The sequence below is a fragment of the Gopherus evgoodei genome, chromosome 4, assembly GCF_007399415.2.
Source record: "Gopherus evgoodei ecotype Sinaloan lineage chromosome 4, rGopEvg1_v1.p, whole genome shotgun sequence".
Taxonomy (NCBI): Eukaryota; Metazoa; Chordata; order Testudines; family Testudinidae; genus Gopherus; species Gopherus evgoodei.
In genome coordinates this window covers 43,396,314-43,418,766 of record NC_044325.1, presented here as the reverse complement: position 1 = coordinate 43,418,766, position 22,453 = coordinate 43,396,314, and the positions used below count along the sequence as shown (strand labels likewise).

The 22,453-nt window shown below is 45.5% G+C and overlaps 2 protein-coding genes across 6 annotated transcripts; one reads left to right on the top strand and one right to left on the bottom strand.

Moving 5' to 3' along the window:
- Positions 1–461: 461 nt before the first annotated feature.
- On the bottom strand, positions 462–13,234 carry TMED8 (transmembrane p24 trafficking protein family member 8). Of its 3 annotated transcripts, none has more exons than XM_030559033.1 (7): positions 13,078–13,234; positions 9,365–9,443; positions 6,731–6,860; positions 5,770–5,838; positions 4,510–4,651; positions 1,991–2,290; positions 462–1,065 (listed from the first exon to the last, which is right to left on the bottom strand). In XM_030559033.1, the coding sequence occupies exons 1-7, from the start codon at positions 13,217–13,219 to the stop codon at positions 848–850; spliced, it is 1,080 nt and encodes a 359-aa protein (XP_030414893.1). In that variant the 5' UTR covers positions 13,220–13,234; the 3' UTR covers positions 462–847. The 3 variants fall into 3 exon arrangements, with proteins under 3 accessions (XP_030414893.1, XP_030414895.1, XP_030414894.1); XM_030559035.1 differs by lacking the exon at positions 13,078–13,234 and adding an exon at positions 12,710–12,787; XM_030559034.1 differs by lacking the exon at positions 5,770–5,838.
- Positions 13,235–13,544: 310 nt separating this feature from the next.
- Positions 13,545–19,985, top strand: SAMD15 (sterile alpha motif domain containing 15). Of its 3 annotated transcripts, none has more exons than XR_003999962.1 (4): positions 13,545–13,734; positions 14,221–14,319; positions 15,133–15,245; positions 19,293–19,985. XR_003999962.1 is itself a non-coding variant. In XM_030559037.1 (4 exons), the coding sequence occupies exons 1-3, from the start codon at positions 13,570–13,572 to the stop codon at positions 17,317–17,319; spliced, it is 303 nt and encodes a 100-aa protein (XP_030414897.1). In that variant the 5' UTR covers positions 13,545–13,569; the 3' UTR covers positions 17,320–17,364; positions 19,293–19,985. The 3 variants fall into 3 exon arrangements, 2 of the variants coding, with proteins under 2 accessions (XP_030414897.1, XP_030414896.1); XM_030559037.1 differs by lacking the exon at positions 15,133–15,245 and adding an exon at positions 17,281–17,364; XM_030559036.1 differs by lacking the exon at positions 15,133–15,245.
- Positions 19,986–22,453: the final 2,468 nt, after the last annotated feature.

Genomic DNA, 22,453 nt, shown 5'->3' with positions numbered 1-22,453 from the left:
TGACCTGGGATCGTTAACAGTTTTACATTAACACAAGAGACTGCAGCTCAGTTTTCCCCACAGGTAAGAGACATTTTTGGTGACAGGAGTTTCACACATCCCCACTGTCAGGATGATGTGTATCCACCTCCCTATCCATACCTACTTTCTCTTTCCTATGGAGATCTTCCTACTGATTACCTCTGCAAGGCTCCAAAATAAAGGTTTCACATGATTGGGTCTGGCACTTGTGACATAACTACACCACCACGAATGGGATCAGAGGATGCAGGCTGCAACTCAGGCAGTTGGAGGGATGAGTCCCCACTCAGATTACTGGAGGCTTGGCTGGTGTGTGAAGCACAGCAGTGCAGCTAGGATGTAGCTGGAGAGTGCCTGTGGTACAGGTGGTTTTGCCTCCTAGCAAAGCATGGTTGGCAGTTACCCCCTGGTGATCCAGAGGTGGCAGGAGAGTTTGAGGATTTTTTTTTTTTTTTTTTTTTTTTAATAAAAGGGTATTTCAGCTTCAGTTCATACAAGTGAAATAGAAAGAAACGCTACCACCTGAATCTACCCTCTGACAATTTACTGGCTGTAATGAAAAGTCCCAGCCTGATGCCTGCACAGAGCAGGCTTCCTGAAATTTAGAGCAAGAGGAGTTGCCTTTGGACGACTGAGCAGCCACAGCTACCGTTTCCTGTGAGTAAGCTAGGAGGGAATGGGGGGAAACCCTGCTCTCCTGTGGATAAGAACAGAGAGTCAGGTGTCACTTGGCCATAGGGCAGTGCCAGTTAGGGAGTGCCAGTCCCAGCTGGCAGCCTGCGTTACTCAGTGTTACCTGCCTGCTGTCTCCACTCCCTCCACTCCTTCAGCTGGTGTAATAGACATGAAAGAAGAGAGTCTTGTTGCGCAGGAGGGAGTAGGAGTTGTCAAATTTGAGCAGGTAGATGCCCTCGCCCGGGTAGTCATGGGTGCCTGCCTGCACATCCCGGTGACTGTCCCTTCGGTACACAGGCATGATCTCCCCATAGCGATTTCGTAGATAGCTTTTAGAGCCCCTCTCCACATCTCCAACTGGGGTGAGTCCTGAGTGGGAGAGAGGAGACAAGCAATCAGACAAACCAACAGAGGGGAAATGATCAATAAGGCATGGTTACATAACAGGGACATGAAATCTAGCTAATGAAGACTGGCTGAGACACCCACCCTGTCCAATGCACAACCCAAAGTCTCTCTACATAGGAGACCTCCTTTGAGAGGGGGCACCCTTTGGGACTGACGCACTGGGGAATAGTTTGAATCCCCCACCTTTCTTCCTTGTCCTCTTCACCCAGCAGATACCTTTAAACAGCAAGGTCTCCTCAAGATGGCCCAATGCCAGAGATAAATTGATTGTGGGTGGAGGAATGCAATGGAGAGTTTCACCTCTGGCCTTGGTGGTCTCTGTCTTCCCTTCTACTTCAAGAGGATTCCTCAGTGGGGCTTAATTTAGTCACCACTGGTCCTGAGATGGGACCTGCATTGGTCTTGAGACTCCCCGCACATTCTAGGTACAGATACTCAAGACATGTGCAGCATGCCCTTTGGGTACAGTCAACAAGAACTACTGATACAGTGAGAAAAACCACTACTCTCCAACCCAGGAATTGCATAAGCATCGCAATCTGTTAGGCTGATGATCAAAGAGTTAAGTCAGAGTCTCATACTGTACTCTGATCCTGTTACAGGTTAGAAACTGAACAAGGGATAGAAAACAGTGGAAACAAGTGATCAATGTTCAATATGCAAGGATATGCTGTGTTATTGGTGGAGCATACCCCTGGGGTGGGGGAGAAAAGCAGCCATTAGGAAGTGTCTTCTCATTGTGGCTTAGCTTTGGGACTCCAGAAAGGTTGCAGTCAACATGTAGTTTGACTACCCAAAGTGGTGAGGATTACAGCACCTGATTTGGAGGTACTTGGGTACCACGGTGATGAACACATTAATTTCTCTTGTAAAGTTTTGCACTGACCTTCAATCTCATCTTCCTCCTCTTCATCTTCCTCATCACTTGATTCACTGACTTGCACAGTAATGGCAGTACTGGTGACAGGAGTCCAGTCAAAATAGACCCCAAAGCCAATGTCATAATCATCTGTAGCAAACTCCCAGCAAACACGCTTCCCATTTGGGTGTGTTGGGACCCGGACTGTCACTACTTCACCCCGTTTCACCACCATCTGAGCATTCTTCTCCTTTCCCATTTTGGCTTTGAATTCCCTTATCTTGCAAGTGGTCCAAGTGGAGGGTGGAGCCAGAGGAGGAGGCTGAGCTGAAAAATAAAAGACAAGCCACTCATCACTGGTCAGAAGGCAACCAGAGAGAGTTCTGCTAACAAGAGGGCTATTCCTGATAAAGCTCTTGAACTCAAATCTTTACCTTCCATCTCCTCTCAAGGCAAGGACAGGTGCCTTCCATTAGCACTGCCCTCGGAACTGGACATACTACTTGCCTGGATTTCCCTTCCAACCATCTCCCCTCCCTCCAGAGCTTGCAAAGCCATTCTCTGGATTAGCTTGTTATCTAGAGGCACAGAGTCAGACTGCCAAAGTTAGGTACAGGCCTAACTAAAAATTCTGTCCCATCAAGTGCACTACACAATACTCCAGCACCTCAGCTCCACCTATGGCTTAATTCTGCTGCTTCCATACAGACACCAAACAGTGGCAGGTAGAGTTACTGGGCAGCACAGCATGATGACATAGCCTAAGAATCCAGATAGAAACCAGCTAGCATCATGCATGCAGAAACCGCCTTCTCAGCTGACCCAAAGCCTACATAATTCAATCCAAAATTCCTAAGAATGGAGGAGCGGAAGGGGCTCACACGGCTTATTCTTCACACCCAGAGGCATAACCTCTCCCATGACTTATGTGGCTTGTCTACAAGCTCTGAGAATCTCCTGCTGATTTAGCTCCACCAGTGGAAGTGCCAGTGTAGAGAAAATACTAGCATTTTCCCCACCACGTACAGACTTGCTCTCAACGGGTTATAAACTATGACACCTCGTTGACACTAAAGGTTCCTTGCTACCACTAATGGGAAATTCTAAGCAAACCTCTGTAGACCACCCTGAAGGAGTAACTCTACATGCATCCAAATGCCAACCATGGAACACAGCACACATTAAATAAGAGCAGAATAGTGAGAGAGGATAAACAGATGAGGCTAGGTCAGGTGGATACTATCTTGGACTTATGATGGCAAGAGACATCTTGAGTCCTGGAAGGGCAGCAGAGAGAAGAGATAACAACAACAGTCCTGACCCTATCACCAGTCCCCTTTCTATTTCAAAAGTTTCCACAAATATCCAAATATCCCTCAAACACCTTGGGTAGTCAGCCATTGCCCAATTTATTTTAAAATCTAAAATCTCTTCTCTTCCAGGCTAAGATCTATTACCAATCTCACAGGTCCTTTGTCTGTAGTAGCCCTTTCTCCTGGTCAGTCTTCATGTATGTGTGGGGGGGGGAGGCAGGAAGAGAGAGAAAGAGTGTGAGTGAATGCAGTATCTGGCCCTAACATGCCCTCCTCCACTCTGTCTGTTCCTAGATTTCTCTATAGCCTATTTGATAGCTCACCCACCAATTCACCTGCCCCAACACACAGCAGGATCCAGTCTGTTCTAGATGCAAACACGTGCTTCCCATTAAATGCTGTACTGAGTAATACTCAGGCATTGACAGGAGAAAGGACTTCACTAAATTTCTTGCTCTCAGCTTCCTACTCACAAATCTTCTCACCCCTGTGTCTGTGAGCTAAGGTTTATAAGGGGAGGAGAGTTTGTTTTTAAACTGCTTTACTTAGGGCTTGTTTTCATAACCAGGGTAAATAGGCCTAAGTTACGTTACTCCAGTTATGTGAATAACATAGTTGGAGTCGACATAGTTTAGGTCAACTTACCACGGTGTCTTCACTGTGCTGCATTGATGGTACCTTACTCTTTTCAGGGAGCTGGAGTACTGGGGTCGATCAGAGAGTTCTGCCATCAATTTAGCAGGCCTTCACTAGACCCGCTAAATCAATCCCTGACACATCCATTGCAGCAGTGTGGATCTCCCCATGGTGAAGACCAGCCCTTGGAACTGTTTCAGCAGGTGCACACTCTAAAGAGACGGGTAGTTGAGGAGGGGGTAGGTGACCCACATGGCAGGTTAGGTACTCAATGACAATTAGAGTCCAGACAATGGAGAAGGTACACAATACTAAGTGATGTGATGTGTCCAGAAGCTACTTAAAGCAGTGGCTTGTCCAGGGCCACACAGCAAATCAATGGCAAATCTGGGAATATCACCCAGAAGTCCTGAATAGGGGTCCCCTACACTCACCACTAGACCACTCCCAGTGATACAGAGCTGATAATGTCTAGTGGACTGCCTCTGCCCACCCTAATGAAAGAGAGCACTAACAGTTCCAATCCTACTGCCACAGGAGATCTGTGTTACGGGCCTCATTCCTACCCAAGGGAACTACTTCCATCACAGTCCTCACCTTTTCTCTGCTCATCAAGGAGATCTGTAGTCTCCAGCTCTGCAGAGAGGACATCCACTGCACCTGTGTGTTCCGACTGTATCATGACTATATCCCCTGGTCCTTGTGGGGCACGGTACTTGGTCATCCGCACTACGGCCTCCTGTGCAGGAAACATAAGAAAGTTCCTCAGTGGCTCTGGGGGCCTCCAGTTGGATTTTAAATGGTTTGTCAGGGATCGACGGAGAAGGAGCCATTTCCATGAACTCACATCAATTTCCCACATCAAATTGGGTTTCTGCTACAAGTATAAAGTATTTACTAATTAATTGGCTGGCTCAAAGGACAGTTTCTGTGCATGGCCTTCTCTTCCTCCAACACTGAAACTCTTGAGTCAAATGCTGCACTGTGCTAGTGCCCTCTGGTCTCCCAAGGAAGCATCATCTGTGGAGATGTTTGCACTGCCTCAGAGTTTGGGGTTTATCATTGCTCTATTTGGTAAAAGATTCCAAATCTACCCAGATGCCCTCTCTAGTGCTGAAGCTGCTCCAGTTCTAGGAACCAGCCTCTTCAGTTTTCCCAGTGCTTAGACTGCAGTCACAATTAAACAGATGCCTGCTATGAACTTGTTAAAACTGTTGCCCAGATTAACACAGTGCTGCCAATACCCACTCCTCACATAGGCAGACAGAGTTTATGGTGCAAGAGTATTATTACACAATCTCTCTCCAAAGTTGTATTTGAAATTACCAGGCATTGTTTGTTCCCTGAAAGAACTATAACATTGCTTCTTCACCACCCCCAAAAAAATCTGCTACAGTAACTCCTCACTTAACATTGTAGTTATGTTCCTGAAAAATGCGACTTTAGGCAAAACAATGTTAAACGAATCCAATTACCCCATAAGAATTAATGTAAAGGGGAGGCGGGTTAGGTTCCAGGGAAAAATTTTTTGCCATACAAAAAGACATTATATACATATACAGTACAAGTTTTAAACAATGTTAAACAAACAGTTTAATGCTGTACACAGCAATGATTGATTGTAAAGCTTCGTTGAACTGGTGGAGTAAGCAAGTAGAATATTTCCCAGGCAATGCCTTTCTACTAAATGATGAACTAGCACTCGGCTGAGACCTCAAGGGTTAATATGCTGTTGTTAATGTAGCCTCACACTCTGCAAGGGAGCATGGACTAAGGCAGGAGGGAGGAAACATAATAGATGCAGGGCAGTAGCTGCAAACACTTCATTGCAAAAACTGAACATGATGATGAACCTACGCTATCCAGCTGGAGCGCACCACTCCTTCCTCCTGACAGCACATGCACAGCTGCTGATTTTCCAAAGTGCTGGGGGGGATGTGCATGAGTGAGAGAGAGAGAGAGAGAGAGAGAGAGAGAGACATGCATTACCCCTTTAAGTACGCTGACCCCCCTTCAAGTACATTGCCCTTTTAAGCAGATCAGCCATTTCAGAAATGAAGCAACAGCTTCCTGCAAACTCCCTCCCCGGCCCTTCTGTCCTCGAGCCCTGTGACTGTCCCCCCCTCCACTTTGTGGAGAGGGGGTATGGAGCAGGAGGGCAGGAACAGGGGGACATCCTGACATCAACACCCCTCTCCCCACCTTCCCCAGCAAGCAGGAAACTCCTGGGAGCAGCTCCTAGGCAGAGGGCAGGTCAGGAGCAGCATGGCAGTGGGAGGAGGGCCACCTGAACTGCTGCTGGGCAGCTGTGGAGCCACATACCTTACAGGGAATTTAGGGGAGCTGATGGGGTGGGGCTGCTCTTCCAGAGAATCCGGCAAGCAGTGGCCAAAGTAGGCAGCTGCCAAATGACTTAAGGAAGCACTGTGCAACTTTAAACAAGCATGTTCCCTAATTGATCAGCAACATAACGTTAATTGGGACAACATTAAGTGAGGAGTTACTGTATATTAGTTTATTTAAAATTAACAGGAACTCCCTGAAGCACTAGACAAAAGCCAGTAGCTGAGAATAGTCCTGAAGCCTTAGGAATGGTGGAAACTGAAAAGGAGCAAGGACTGGCCCAATACACTGAGGGAGAGAAACAAGTTCAGTTTTAAAGGTTAGATTGTCACTCCTAACTCCCCCATTGTGCAGAAACAGCCATAACTAAATGCTCAGAGCCCCAGTTCCCCACATGCAGGCAGAGCAGCAGATGGGAAGAAGCACTCACCATCTCGGTCTCACCTTTCAGAAATAAAAGTGGCAAGCCACCTACCTCCCTGGGGGGTTGAATCTGGTCAGCCAGCTTCTCTCCTTGTCTGGCCACATCCTGGTCCTCTGATGTACCATCACCTTTTCTAGAATACTCTGCAGCATGCACATTCACAGGTGATCCAATCGGTGGCCTCTCGGAGAAAGAGCACATCAGTTCAAGATGCTTGAAGAGCATGAAACAGTGAGCCAGGTGGGCCAAGGGCAGGTGATGAGCCACCCCATTCAGGGGCTGGAATGCAAATAAACTAAGGGAAATGGGCTTCCAAGAACCAGCATTCACTGCATTAAAGCAAGAAGCTCTCTCTCAACCAAGTTCCACCCTCAGCCACAGCCAGCTATCCTCTTTAGCTCATCAAAGCCAGAGTGAGCAACTCTGCTGAGCTCACTCCCCATTTATCGTCTCTTAGGTAGCAGTAATTCACTCCAGTTGAGCCCAGCCATATTCCCTTCATAGAAGGGCTATTTTACTAACATTGCACTGATGGCTGGGATCAGTGGTAGCATCTCAGAGAGAATTAACTCTCTCCATGCTAGTCAACAATGGTAGAAAGCAAGTGAAGTTTTCAGTTTTAGGAATATGAGGTGCTTTGAGCAATGCTGGGACAGTTTGTTCCAAGCTACGCTGGAAGCATCTAATAAAAACAGAATAGTCCTAATGCTTTCTGCATTGTTTCTGTAAATAAAGAGGAGGCTGGAAAAAGACAGACGTGACTGTCGTTCCTTAACTCAACTCCCTTGAGGATGCGACCTTGGACCCTAAAACAGGAGGAACCAAAGCCTAACTAAATTCTCTTAAACTCATTTTTGCTGGTAGAAAGGGCATGTCCCACCACCAGTTTCCATTAAAAGAGTGATTCAAATGATCTGATTATCAGGATACAGAGATAACCCCACTAGGTCGCTAAGCAAAAGAAAGTTAAAAAAAAATAGACCTTTTAAATAGGTTTTTGTTACAAAACGTAACTGTTTATAGCCATCTTTGTGGAACATCTTCCACTATGTTTTCTTTTCAAATCAATAGGTGGATGGCACAGACCTAGCTGGGGATCAATCTCATCTAGCACACATGCATGCTACATAACCTGGTAGGTGGGTCCAACATGTCAGGTTCGCAGTGTTCCCCACAAGGTGCTGGGGCTGACTGAATTTTTTGAAAAAACAGCATTGAAAATTTTGGATTTTGTGGAGAAGGTGAAAAGAGCTGCAGAAAATTTGTAAGCAGATTTAAGAAAAGAAAGTCAGTTCCCCCTTCAAGCTTCTTTTTCATATTGCTCACCACTCTCTTCCCTTCAGAAAAAACCCTCAGACCTTAAACAGATTTAAAAGGAAACATTCACATGGATTTCAAATGTAGGTTGCATTTTACTTAATGTCCAAATAGTTTCTTTGGAGAAAATTAAATTCCATAATTACCTAGAGCAGTGTTTCCCAAACTTGGGATGCCGCTTACATAGGGAAAGCCCCTGGCAGGCCGGGCCAGTTTGTTTACCTGTCGCATCTGCGGGTCCGGCCGATCGTGGCTCCAACTGGCCACGGTTCACTGCTCCAGGCCAATGGGAGCTGCTGGAAGTGGTGCGGGCCGAGGGATGTACTGGGCGCCACTTCCCGCAGCTCCCATTGGCTTGGAGCAGCGAACTGCAGCCAGCGGGAGCTGCGATCAGCCGGACCTGTGGAGGCAGCAGGTAAACAAACCGGCTCGGCCCGCCAGGGGCTCTCCCTAAACAAGTGGCGTCGCAAGTTTGGGAAACACTGACCTAGAGTATATGACAAAATCAGATTGAAGCAAAAGTCTGTTTGCAGCCAACTGGGCTGCTGTACAGTCTCCCTGGATGAAATTGTAATTATGAAGGCAGCAGGAATCTCAGTCTCTCCTGTGCTGCAGATTTCATTAGCATCAAAGCCAGGATTACTTCAAGTTGTGGTTTTTGTGAGGGATTTTTAAAAGGAGGACACTAAACTGGTGAGACCCAAATTTTGACCTATTTAACTCATCTGTTTCTGAAAGTGTGTGTGTGTGTGTGTTGGGGGGAGGAGGGAGTGTGTTTTTTGGGGGTAAGAAAGGGAAAGTTAAGACAAAACCTTCAACAGTTTCATAGAAAAGCTGAATGTGTGCAACTCTAATGTTCACAAACACCCCAACAAAAGCCAGGATGCATGCAGCCAAATGCTTACTGGCAATCCTCCAATAATAAATCAAACAATTGATATTCCGAGTATAAATTTTACTGAAAAAGCAGCAGCAAAAAAGCAGGTTTCCGATCCAACTTCCTTGGGGATTAGATACAGTGAGAATATTTTTTAAATTATTAAAAATATCCTTCAGCCAGAGCTCATACAATTTCCTGCTGGAAATTAGTTAGCTCTGTGATGCAAATAACCTGATGTGAGTCATGGGTTACATTTTACTATTTTATAAGCATTAAAATAACCCCAAGTCAAGATGAATAGCTCTTCCAATATTGCCTACAGTGTACAGAACCTGAAAACAGGAAGTTGAGGTCTCCAATGCCCTGGAGAGGAACAGCTGCCAGACACCGCTGATCCAGAAGGAGGTGGGGGAGAGACCGATTATCCTCAACTTCCCTGACATTGAGGAACATTTAATGTGGGTCATCACACAAAAATCTTTTCCTACCTGCACTGTGAGGCCTCGGACACCGATGAGGCAACTGTCTGGGATGCAGATTCTGGTTTTGGGGTTGAATCTTCATTCTCTAGCAATGGGTGGAAGATGGAGAGAAGATGAAACAGCTTTTAACTTCTGAGACTGTGCAGACAATAAAGCAAAACTCTAGCTATCCAGAGTCACCAAGGTCATGCAGCCTTGGAGCCTAACGCTGGGCCTGGCATCCTTCTGTGCTGTATGCTATCCCTCCCCCACAGCAGACAGAAAGGGTTTTTAATCCTTTCAATGGCCTTAAGTGGAGGGTTTGGGAAAGACAACACAGTTTCTGACACAGTATATAGGGATCAATCAAAACAAATTTCTGTTCATATGTAGTCTCCAGGTTTCCCGCTAGTCTCCAGAACCCAGGGCAAGCTCTGTCCCCACATGACTCCAGTGCATGCTCTACAGTCTTGCTGTCTGCTTCCATTACCCATAGAAGATCATTAATTGGGCACTGACAGGCTCCCAATTACACAGATTTTTAATGTTGAGCATTACAGTTAGAATTCTCTTTTACTTGTTTTTAATAGAGGGAATTTGGTGCTGGTGAAAGACAGCAGATTAATAGCCTCATACGTTAAAGGCCTCTGATCCACAGAACAGGAACAGTCCAGGCATCATACCCCATTGCCAATCTTCTGCAATCTGATCTAGAGGAACTGCTTTTAAAGAGGAGAACATATGCTAGTTTAAGGCCCATTCCTCTCTTCTGCCAGAACAAACAAGGGGACCAATTAGTACCAGGGTTGTGAGGTATTTGTTTTGTTGCTTTTAAAGGAAAGCATTTTTCCACCAAGAAATGGATTGAAACCCACTGTCCCAAGCTTACAATGTTTTGTTTGGGTATAGGAGCCAAACAAATATTTATCTTTATGCTTATTAATTATCTGTTCTCTGATAATTTAGAAAAAAGAGCATGATGTTAAGAACCTTTTATTAGAAAGTAAGCTCATTAAAGTATATTATATTTGGGACCTGAATAAGACTCAAAATCCAAGGAGTGGTATGACTTGTATAATGGAGAAATAATTCTATTCACTCAAACTTTATAAGCAGAGCAATAGACAAGGTTGATTTTTTTAATTTATTGCTCATGCGTTCCTATTCTGGCCCCCCTAAGATTCTCCAAGGGAGATTACCTAAAAGGAACTTCCTTGCCTACAAAGACTGAACAGCCTAGATCTCAATCGCTACAGAATACATCAGGAAACAATATTTCGTGCCTCTCCCCCTGCAACAGATTAGAGGGAACCTAGCAGATCTTTTACATCCATCATTCTCATGATAGATATAACTGTTGATGTTACTGCACAGCTAGAATTTCTCTTCTACCTGGTAACCAATGTGAGAACATTTTACTGCCAAGAGCTGGAGAAAATATGGCCTGAAAAAGCAACAGCCAGCAAGACTGAGTGTCATATGACTCAATCTGGTAGTGACGGATAAGCTAAATCAGGCAAGTCCCACGTTCCTGAGTCTGGTTGCGAGGAGAAATTTTTCATCTGGTGACCTGACACAGGATTACAAAACGCTTCGCACAGTCATGAACTAAACTAAAGAGATAAGGAAGTTTTTAAAATGAGACATTAAAGGAGAAGTAAATGAGGGAGAGTGCTAGACTGCGGAGAGTAGGGAAGAGAACATGTCTGAAGTTCCGGAGAACTAGAGGAAGGTTATAGATACTACAATATCTAAACACAGTAGTAAACACCTTATGCAGAAATGCCTATAACAAAATAAAGCGAGACAAGGTGGGTGAGGTGATATATTTTATTGGACCCACTTGTTGAAAGAAACAAGCTTTTGAGCTTACACAGAGCTCTTCTGAAGGTCTAAAGAAGAACTCTGTCTAAGCTCAAAAACTTGTATTTTTCCTCAATAAAAGTCAGTCCAATAAAAGATAGGACCTCACCCACCTTGTCTCTCATATCCTGGGATCAACATGGTTAAAACACATTGCATATAACAAAATAAAGAAGTTGAGACCAAGACAGCAGATAGGAAGGTGGCGGTGGAAAGAGAATGTTCCTCACACACATACAGTAATAAACCACCCACTCAACAGAGTCAGAGAGAAAAACATCACAAGGTTTGCTCTCAAGGATGCCACAGACATTCTCCGTGTGTAGTTCAAAGAAGAAATAAATTCTAGACTCACAGGCCCTTCAAACTGAGGCCCAGTATCCTATCCTCTTGAGGAGACACATGGGATATGGTCAGGAGCTCTTACCACACTCAACTCCATAGCAGGAGATTTCGATTTCACATCAGGTATTAAACATTTTGCATGTCTACGGTGCATTTTAGTCCACTGTGCTAAGCAAACATTTAATAAATCTCATAAGCCCAGTAAGAAAGGTCAGTATTACTAGCCACATTTTACAAATGAAAAAAATGAGGCAAAGAGAGGGGAATTGGCTTGCTCAGGTTATGCAGTAAATCAGTGACAAAAAATGTATTTAGAATCCAGGAATCTCAAGTCTTAACCCTACACTAAACAATGTTCCTTTTTTAAAAAACAAACAAACAACAAACAAACTTAATTGGTTCCCTGTAATGAGCTGTATTGCTTTGTTAGTCTAAAGATTGTAGTGGAGTCTTTACTGGTGCCTGGAGACTAAAGTGCTAGGAACTTAAGCAAATCAAAGTTATTATTATCTCCTTTACATGAGGCAATGCTTACACCATAGTACACTTCTCTAAATATAAAGCAGCTGGTACACTAGGGAACAGAGAAACAACCCATTATCCTGAGGGATAGAGGCTATTGGAAACCAACTAATGATAAACAACTGTATCAATCAAGAGGCAAGTTAGGCTTGGTCTATGCTTAACAGTTATGTTGGCATTGGTACGTCAGTGAGGCGTGTGGAAAAAAACCAACAAAACTCCGCAGTGTAGTTTCAGCTACGATGGAAAAGGGCTTCTGTCGACATAGACAACATCGTTCCGGCAGGTGTGGTTCCTTCCATGGGGTGTGTCCATACTAGTGGTCTATGTCAGCATAGGATCTGTAGTGTAGAGATAGCCTAAGGGGCTGTGCTGACATAACTATGCCATCACAGGCTAGGCTAAGCAGTGTAGACATACCCTTAGACCTCAAAAGAGGTCAGCAGCAGCTGTGTTGATTTCTTCCCAAGCCCTCAGCCAACCCGGTTCTAAAGATGGGTACAGAAAACAGTGTGCTAGGACGTAGCAGCTGCAGAAAGCTCCGATTTTGCAGCAATAGCCTAAGTGGAGTGAAAGCAGACTACCCTGTTACTGGCGGTAACGCTCCTAAATCCCCTTCGGAAGCTCCCACTCCCAGCTCACCCTCCCTATTGCTGCTCCTTGCGGTGTCACAGGCACTGTACTTCCTTGGCGGCCTGGCAAGCACCGCAGATACCACCCTAGGAGAGGGGAGAGCAGGCGAGATGGAGGGAGGGAAGGAACACCGTCAGCCCGAGGCGCTGCTGGGCTGCCACACCCCGTGCACATGAGTCCCAGCTTCACAGCGAAGGCTGCACACCCACAGCTCAGCCGGCGTCCCTCAGCCGCGGCCTGCAGCCCCGCAGCAACTCCTCCAGCCCCCAGCCCCCGAGCGCAGCGGCCAATACACCCGAGGGACCGGAGCGGGGAGCAGGAAGAGCCCGCGCCCCGGGGTCCAAGTGCGGGAGGCGCGTCCCGGTGCCCGCCAGTACCTGGAGTCTCAGAAGGCGGAACAGGAGGTGAGCGGCGGCCCTGCGCGTCCCCCTCGGGCACGGAGCAGGGGCGACCTCCTGGCTCCCCAGCCGCGGGGGGCTCGAAGCAGGAGCCGGCGGCAGCCACCAGCACCTCCGACATGGGCAGCCGGCGAGGGGGGACGAGGCGGCGGAAAGATCCGAAGCTGTCAGCAGCTGCCAGAGGCTGAAACGGCGCCGGCGGAAGCAGCCGAGCCTGGGCGGAAAGAGCCGAGGGCAGACCGCCTGGGCGCCGCGCGCCTATCGCCCCCCGGCCCGGGCCTGCCCTAGAACAGTTCCACAGCGCATGCCCAGCGGCGGGAGCGGGCTGCTCGGCACGGCGGCGCTTCAGTAACACAAGGGGCCGGGCCCGGCGGGGAAGGAAATAGCTGCCAGACTCCCGGAAGTGGAGGTTTCCATGGAGACTGTTCCGACGCGTTGCTATGGCTCTATGGCGGGGCGTAGCCGCCCAAGATGGAGCAGATCCCGGAGGAGGAGAGGTCCGGGGAGCCAGGGCCTGAGGCCGGGTCCGAGCAGGGGCCCGAAGAACCCGAGTCCCAGCCTGGCCCGGCCTGCCTCGCCTGGAGCCCCCTGGAGGTGGCGGAGTGGGTTCGGCAGCTGGGCTTCCCTCAGTACGAGGTGAGGATGCGGGGGCAAGGAGGGCGGCGCCGTGACCTGGGGCGGCGGGGGGCGCTGCGCGGCCAGCTGGGAGCTCGGACTGTTACTAACCCCACTCGCGGCGCCATCGCTTGGCGCTACCCGGCTGCGCAACCACGGGAGAGAAATTCCCGCTTCTCTTGCTCTGCCTTGCGGCCTGGCAGCGCCCCTGAAGCTGGCATCGAGAGCACCCAGGATCTCTGCCTTCTTGGAAAACTGAGGGCAAGTTTCTAGCCCTGGGGTGGTGGCGGACAGGAGCTGGGAAGAGTGAAGCCAGCTCCCCCCTACCAGGCTCAGAAACCAGAAGCGGGGTGGGGGGGGAGGGACCATTATTTTTAAAGATCTCATCGCTTTTACACCAGTCTCGTGATTGGGCAACGGGGAGGCTACTAATGTTGGGTTTTGAATGCTTGGGGTTGACAGTACTGCTCACTGCTGTATAGTGTTTCCATCTGATTTTCCTGCCAGGAGTGCTTTACAACTAACTGCATCACTGGCCGCAAACTCATCCACGTTAACTGCTCAAACCTGCCACAGATGGGCATAACAGACTTTGACCACATGAAGGTGAGTGCCACACACAGAGATGCCTTCCTTCATTAGGAGTGTAATTTCCCATCCCATCTCCTACATGTTCATGTTTGTTCTCTGCTTACATCAAGAGGTAACACTGCTCCAGCTCTGTTAATGATAATAGGAAGCCCAATACACTCATGCTCAATAGGACAACTAGAACCTGCACAAGACCTGATGTTTGGATGGATGTGGTACACAGAATGCAACAATATTTTTCTCACTGCACACTGTTCTGGCTGCAGTAAGAATCTTCCCAAAGCTTTATGTAAAACTCAAGATGAACCCTGACCCCAAACCTTTTATGAAGTTCAGAAAAGTTGTATTTTAAAAGAAAAATTATTTCCATGCCTTTATGCCCATCTGGGTTCCATCTAGGACCTGAGGCAGAAGGGCCACAAAGGAAAAAGAGAGCCTGCTGTGGCAGTACTTCCTGTGTGTGCGCAAGTAGGAAACAACAGAAATCTTGCCCAAACACTTGTTTGTTTGACAAGTACAACCCAGCTTGGGAGACATAGTGATTCTTCACTGCATTACATCAGTTTTGTGTGGTATAATTCTTCTGAAGTCAATGGAAATTCACTAGTGTAAAAGTGATGTAAGAGTGGAGAAGCAGGGTCAGGAATTTTGGATATGCACCTGCATTTCTGGGCGCTCAATCAAACCTCCAGTATTTTGCCCACCTTTGTCCTACCACTTAATGAAGAGATGTGTATATGGGGAGGAAATGGTCTACAACATCCCACATTTTAAAATCAACAAACTAGTCTTCACTAATTAAAACTGTACAAAATTCCCCATCTAAAGGATCCCAAAATCAGCTAATAAGGAAGGACCAGAAGGAATTTTTACTTGCTGCATTGGGGATGAACAGAGGCTTCACCTTATCCAGCCTCACATGAAGTGTTCCGTGATTCAAGGTAGGCTCCATATAGCTCCCAAATGGTCAGAGCCTTTTTAGAGGTTTCTGAGTTTATATGGAGTGTGTAGGCACAGCCCAATGGTAGGAATGTGTACTGATAATACTCAAAAGAGAACTCTGAGAGTTTTGAATGGAAGGCATCAGAGAACTGCAAATTGATTTTTAAGATGTTCAGCCTCCCTAATGAGATACAATTTGTGACAACTACTATGGAAACTGACAGAAGCATGGAATATTCAAACACTACTGTATTCATGTTCTATGTATCTTCATGGTTGCTAGTGATTGTATTCCTGGCTAAATGGGTCAGACAAGGAACCAAAATCTCTGGCCAGGGAGGGGATGAAATAAATTCAACTCCCCAATACTGGAACAAGTCTTTTGAAGTTTCACAGTCTCCTCTCTGTACCCTCCTCCCCCCAATAACACAGATTGTTTTAGGCCTTTTGAACCAGGTCAAACCAACAAAGGACTTGAAACTGTATAAAATATAAACTCTTGCCTAAAGAGAGGGTCACTCACATGCTATCCAAGAATTGACAGGCATGTTGACTGTGTCCAAGAGAGACAGGCTCTGCTGTGGACTGGAAGTGGAAGTAGAAGGTAGGTGACCACTTGCTAAGCCAGGCATGCATATAAGCTGTTTTTGTTGACTTTTCCTAAAACACTTTTTTTCTGAATAAATGGTACGTTGTTTTATGAACGCTGGCTGGTCACTGAATAACTGTCATTGCTCCTGAGAGAGCAGAACTGAACTAAAGTAAGACCAACTGAGATGATAATGAATTGCAGGAGTCTGGAGCCTAAGACCCCTGTCTGGAGGGAGCAAATAATGGGATTTCATCCCAAGAAAAGTGATTCCCAAGACCTATGTGGAGCACCTCTGAGGAGGCCACAAGGGGTCCAGATGTGCAGTTAACTCAGAAATTCTGATAACTACTATCTCCATTTCACACCTTTGAAATAGGGTTGTGAGAGAGGAAAGAAGTTGCCCAGAGTCATGTAGCAAGTCTGAGATATCCTGTCTCTATCTTGTACTTTAACCACCAGGCTCTTCTTTCCTCACTTTCAGTCCATGGCTGAGAAACTAGTATTGACTTAAATAATAACATTCAAGTGCTTGAGCAGGAAAAATGCAGTAAAAAGTTAACCTGATAAAACATTAACTATAATTGAATGTGACTGTGTTTTCTGTATGCCCAACCAAAATACATTACCTAAACCAGAGAGCCTTTAACAGAATAGGTTTTTTTAAGACACACATAGAATCATAGGACTGGAAGGGACCTCAAGTGGTCATCTAGTCCAGTCCCCTGCACTCATGGCAGGATTAAGTATTATCTAGACCATCCCTACAGGTGTTTGTCTAACCTGCTTTTAAAAATCTCCAGTGATGCCACGATCTCCCTGGGCAATTTATTTCAGTGCTTAACCACCCTGACAGGAAGTTTTTCCCAATATCCAACCTAAACCCCCCTTGCTGCAATTTAAGCCCGTTGCTTCTTGTCCTAGCCTCAGAGGTTAAGGAGAATAATTTGTCTCCTTCTTCCTTGTAACAACCTTTTATGTACTTGAAAACTTATCATATCCCTTCTAAGTCTTCTCTTCTCCAGAAGAAACACAGCCAACAGGTCCCTCATAGGTCATGTTTTCTAGATCTTTAATCATTTTTGTTGCTCTTCTCTGGACTTTCTCCAGTTTGTCCACATCTTTCCTGAAATGTGGCACCCAGAACCGGACACAATACTCAAGTTGAGGCCTAATCAGTGTGGAGTAGAGCAGAAGAATTACTTCTTGTGGCTTTCTTATAACACTCCTGCTAATACATTCCAGAATGATGTTTGCTTTTTTTGCAACAGTGTTACACTGTTAACTCATATTTAGCTTGTGATCCACTAGGACCCCGAGATCCCTTTCTGCAGTACTCCTTCCTGGGCAGTCATTTCCGATTTTGTATGTGTGCAACTTATTGTTCCTTCCTAAGTGGAGTACTTTGCATTTGTCCTTATTGAATTTAATCCTATTTATTTCAGACCATTTCTGGATCCCGTGACTTCTGGCTCTGCCACTGACTCTGTGTAACCTTGAACAAGTTTCTTAAGCCAAATTTTTCAGAAGTGGGTATTTAAACATTTAAGTCCATATTGTTAGGCACATGTGGAACCCAGGTCACTTATGTGCTCATTGTGAGCTGCGGCTGTTTAAATCATTCAGCACCTCTGAAAATCATGTAACTGATTTAGATGCTTAACTTTAAACATCCGAGTTTGAAAATTTGGGCTACAACCTCTCCTAACATCAGTTATCCACTGAAAAAATGGGTAAAATCCTTTCCTAAACTCATAGTGAGGCTGTGGGGATTGTTTGAAAAGGACTTTAAATCCACTAGGCATGATTCTTATTCTTATTCTTTGACTGCATGTGTACACTGCCTTCTTTATCACATAAAAAGAGCTGGCTGGCTGGATCCTCGTGAGCTAGAGGGTACTGAACTTCAAATGGGCCATAGGCTGCTTTTGCAGAGCCATAACAATTTTGTTTCATATCTTCATTATCTACGGTTGCCTCCATCACACAGCATGAGCTGGAAATTCAAACAGTTTGCAACTCACAAGCAACAAGAGATAAAATCTTTATGCACCGTGGCAGGAATTTGAACATTGTGTTCTTTATGCTGTAAAGCACCAAGCATTTGGGTCAATCTTAACTCTTGACTGGCTCAACAGTTCTAACCCTTTAGTTCTAATATACAGTCAGAGCAAAATGAACTTGGGGTAATATTTTTAAAAGCACCTACTTGAGTTTGGAACCTGTGTCCCACAGACTGAGAGTGGAATTTAGGCATTTTTGAGAATCTCACCCTTGGCCATTATCTTCTTGGTTTCCTTTGTTATTACTGAAGACACCTAGATTCAGGTTTTAGCTATACTGTTACAAATTGAAAATTACTCCACTGAGTACAAAGGAGTGGTGCTGGTATAGCCAAGAGCAGAATCTGGCCAATGTAGGTTTTTCAGTGAGAGTCCTCTCTGAACCTAACCCAATTTCTGATTGATTCTGCAGTGAGGCTGTAATCCTGTGTATATGACGCTCAGGCACCACAGCACGCCTGTATGTAACCAAAATCCAGCTACTTGCTAGAAGTGATTATGAGGGCACCAGTTGAGCTGTATGACCTTACTGTTCAAGCCTTTTACAGTTTACAAGGAGGGGAGTGTTGGTGGAAAAGTCCTGTCGAAGGGATTGTATTAGGGCTGGGAGGGTTGCTGGGGTTTCTCCAGGTTGCTGCTGGTTTTGTTCTAGTTGTATTGTTATTTTAAATCATATCAAAGGCACCCAGAGTACCAGTTAGAAGACCATAATAGCCTCCCACTTGAAACTGCACAATGGGATGTGGTTTAGCAAATAGTAAAACTGATTAGAAACACGAAAGGTGAATTGATCAAGGTTTTAAAAGACAAGATTTATATTCTGAAAAGTGACTATATTAAAAGTTATAGTCCGGCTTCTCCCACTGATGGTTCCAGGTCCAGCTAGCTAAGACTACAAGTCAGATAATTTTTCTAGTGAGCAGTGCCACTGCTGATCCAACTGGGCCTTTCTGCCTCTGATATTCTCATCAGTAATAAAAGTTCTGCAGACACAATTTAGCAGACAGTGTTGATGCTGTAGTAGGCAGAGAAGAAAGAATCCCGCTCACTCACCCATAGCTGTGTTTGCTCTGCAAGTGCTAATAGTAGCAAAAAAAAAAAAAAAAAAAAAAAACCTGTTTGGGGCAATAAAGACAGCAGCTGTGATTCCACCACACAGTAAATCTCTGAAGTAATCAGAATGTGCTGTTTTTACATAATCTTTTTTCTAATCATAACTGCACATTGGACTCATCTTGCCGAATCACTCTCCAGCTCCTACATTATGGAAAGGAAAACATTCTGAAAAGAGAAACTGCAGGAGTTCTTTTCTGTGCAGCTAAACACTACAGAGCTCTATCGATGTAGCCACCACACTAAGAATAGGCTCCCTTATGTTTCCTCTTGCATTTCAGGAGATTTCATGGCATGTGCGAGAGCTGCTGGGGATTGAGGAGCCTCTCTGGAGCAGAAGCATTGCCCTCCGTTACAGGGACAACCTGGGCTTGTTTCTAGAGCACAAAGCCCCAACTGGTGCAAAAGCTGATGCCCTCACCTTCTCTCAGTTTGTCCAAGAAGCAGGATTAGAGCCATATGCTACAATTCCACCTTTGTAAAAAGCTTCACATGTGGAAGCAGACGCCCTCACCTTCTTTGTTCAAGAAGTTACAATTCCATCCTCCGGATTAAAGAAAGGCACATCGATAACTGTGATTTGTTTAGTGCTGACAGTATGCTTAGCCATGCACAGTCCCTTCCTTGAACACGCTTGCCATTTAAACTTCTACTCCTAAAGAAACCCCTCTGGGATATTCCCAGGTGCTGAACTCCTTAGTTCGGTTACATTATCTTAAAGGTTCCCTTTTTTCCATATTGCAGGAGCTCTGTGTGGCTCAGTCATGTCTGAATACCTATCAACTGCTGCTACTTCATGTTATCACTAAGACCATAGATAAATCTTAATCACCTTTCATTGACACCTGCTTTCCTTAAGCGCAAGTGATAGATTATAAGGCTTTCCCCCAAACTCTAGTCCAGAGGTCGGCAACCTTTCAGAAGTGGTGTGCCAAGTCTTCATTTATTCACTCTAATTTAAGGTTTCACGTGCCAATAATACATTTTAACATTTTTAGAAGGTCTCTTTCTATAAGTCTATAATGTATAACTAAACTATTGTTGTATATAAAGTAAATAAAGTATTTAAGAAGCTTCATTTAAATTACATTAAAATGCATAGCCTCCTGGACTGGTGGCCAGGACCCGGGCAGTGTGAGTGCCACTGAAAATCAGTTCACGTGCCGCCTTCGGCACCTGTGCCATAGGTTGCCTACCCCTGCTCTAGTCTTTGCCATTACAGATCCAGCTGACCTTGTTCACTACTCCACACAAAAATAAGTTTAAAGAGTTAAGTGATGTATATAATAATTGCCTTATGATCTAGTGCCTTATGTTGTAAAGGATCTCAAGATGATTTACAAACTATATAATGCAGGAATCCCTTTCCTCATTGAGAGAAGTATCATGCAATCTTTTACATGGTTAGGGTTTTGGTTTTACATCTCATCCTTCACTTTTAGGTCTCATTAGCCCTTTCAGCAGCAAGTCATCTCCTAGCACTATGATTAAGTGATGGTTCAATCGTGACTGAAAGGAAAAAATGCTTCCTGCCGAATCATCACTACCATTTTCTGCAGCAGCAGCAGGGATTTCCTTGATCCCCAGTCCAGATACCGAACAGGCACAATCCTCTTTAGTTTGTGAGATCTTATTAGTTAAAAACCTAATGTGGTGGGACTGCAGCCACTGTAAGGCTGTTCTCCTGCTTACCTGTCAAAAATGCTACAGAAAACAAATGTGCCCAACACTCTGAATTGAGGTCTTAGAACAAAATGCCATTTTAATAAGTGAGCTTGGATTGAAATAAAGCAGTTATCTGGCAGAGTGCTAACTTCCCAGGCAAGCAGGTTTAATAGAAAACCAAAACAAACTGTTAGAAATAAACAAAAACATGCACTGGTTGGTGGAATCTGCAGTGTTACTCTAAACATTTAAAGAGCAAGCAGTGCAAATTCCCACTTTTTCCTTATCTCGCTCTGGGACAGACAGTCATCACTGTTAGGTTCCAGGACTGTTCAGTAGCAGCCATGCTTGTTGGCTCACTGACTCCAGTACTTTGTTGAATAGTGACCCTTTCCAGAGAGAGGACTCATAGCTACCACATGTAAAAGTGGGAGACCTCAAATATTTTAGCAGTAGCCAACTCATGTTCTGTGAGGGTGTTACCAAGACCTTTATGTGGCCACAAGGTAAGCAAGACTGCAGATGGTGTGACAAAGCTCTGTCTTTGTCTCAGGGGGTCCGGCGCTTCCTGGCAGATTTTGCTAGCCTCAGAGTATCACTGTGACCCCCCACGTAGCCCTTCTCTCTCTAGAGGCAAGGAACACAGTCTACTGAGTCATTTTTATCATAAGCCAGCAAGGGAGGTGAGGAGGAGCAACTGTTCCTCACACAGTCTCTGTTGTCTCCCAGTCTCAGTGATTAATCGGGGAGGAGAAAGGGGAGCCCAGGCCCACCCTCTCCTCCGGGCTCCAACCCAGGGACCCTAATACAGTAACTCCTCACTTAACGTTGTAGTTATGTTCCTGAAAAATGCAATTTTAAGCGAAATGATGTTAAGCGAATCCAGTTTCTCCATAAGAATCAATGTAAATGAGGGGGTTAGGTTCCAGGGAAATTTTTTCACCAGACAAAAGACATTTTATTTTTTTTCTATATATATATATAACAATACTGGTACACAATAATGATGATTGGCTGAGGTGGAGGAATCAGAGGGCGGGATATTTCCCTTACTGCTAAATGATGAACTAGCAATTGGCTGAGCCCTCAAGGGTTAACTCTACACAAGGCAGCAGGAATGGAGGGAGATATGTGCATTTCCCTTAAGTACACTGCCTTGTTAATTAGATCAGCTTGCTGATAGGCAGCTACTGCAAGCTCCCTGAGTCCTGATCTGTCCCCACTGCTCAACGGAAGATGGGGTAAGCAGGGGGGAGGGGGACACCCTGACATTAGCCCCCCTCTTTCTTCCCTCTCCCCTGCATAGCAAGCAAGAGTCTCAGGGAGCAGCTCCAAGACAGAGGGCAGGAGCAGCACATGGGAGTGGAGGGAGGGACACAACTGAACTGCAGGCAGCTGCAGCACAGGAAACTTAGGGGAGCTGATAGGGGGCTGCTAGTTCACCCTGGTTCCAAGCCCCCAACAGCTTGCTGCAACAGGCTGCTCTTCCTGCAAACAGTGGACAAAGCAGGCATCAGTGACATTAAAAGGGAGCATTACACAACTTTAAACGAGCATATTCCCTAATCAGCAATGTAACAACATTAACTGGAACAACTTTAAGTGAAGAGTTACTGTAGTAGCAGCTATGGTAGCTGACTTTTTGGAAATAGGATGTGTACAATTCCCTGGGCTACTTCCCCACAGCAGCCCCCACTCAATATCTCCTTCCCCATTATATCAGGGCCTCCTTCCTTGCACTTGATATAGATTTGTAATGCTTAGTTCCTCCAACAGC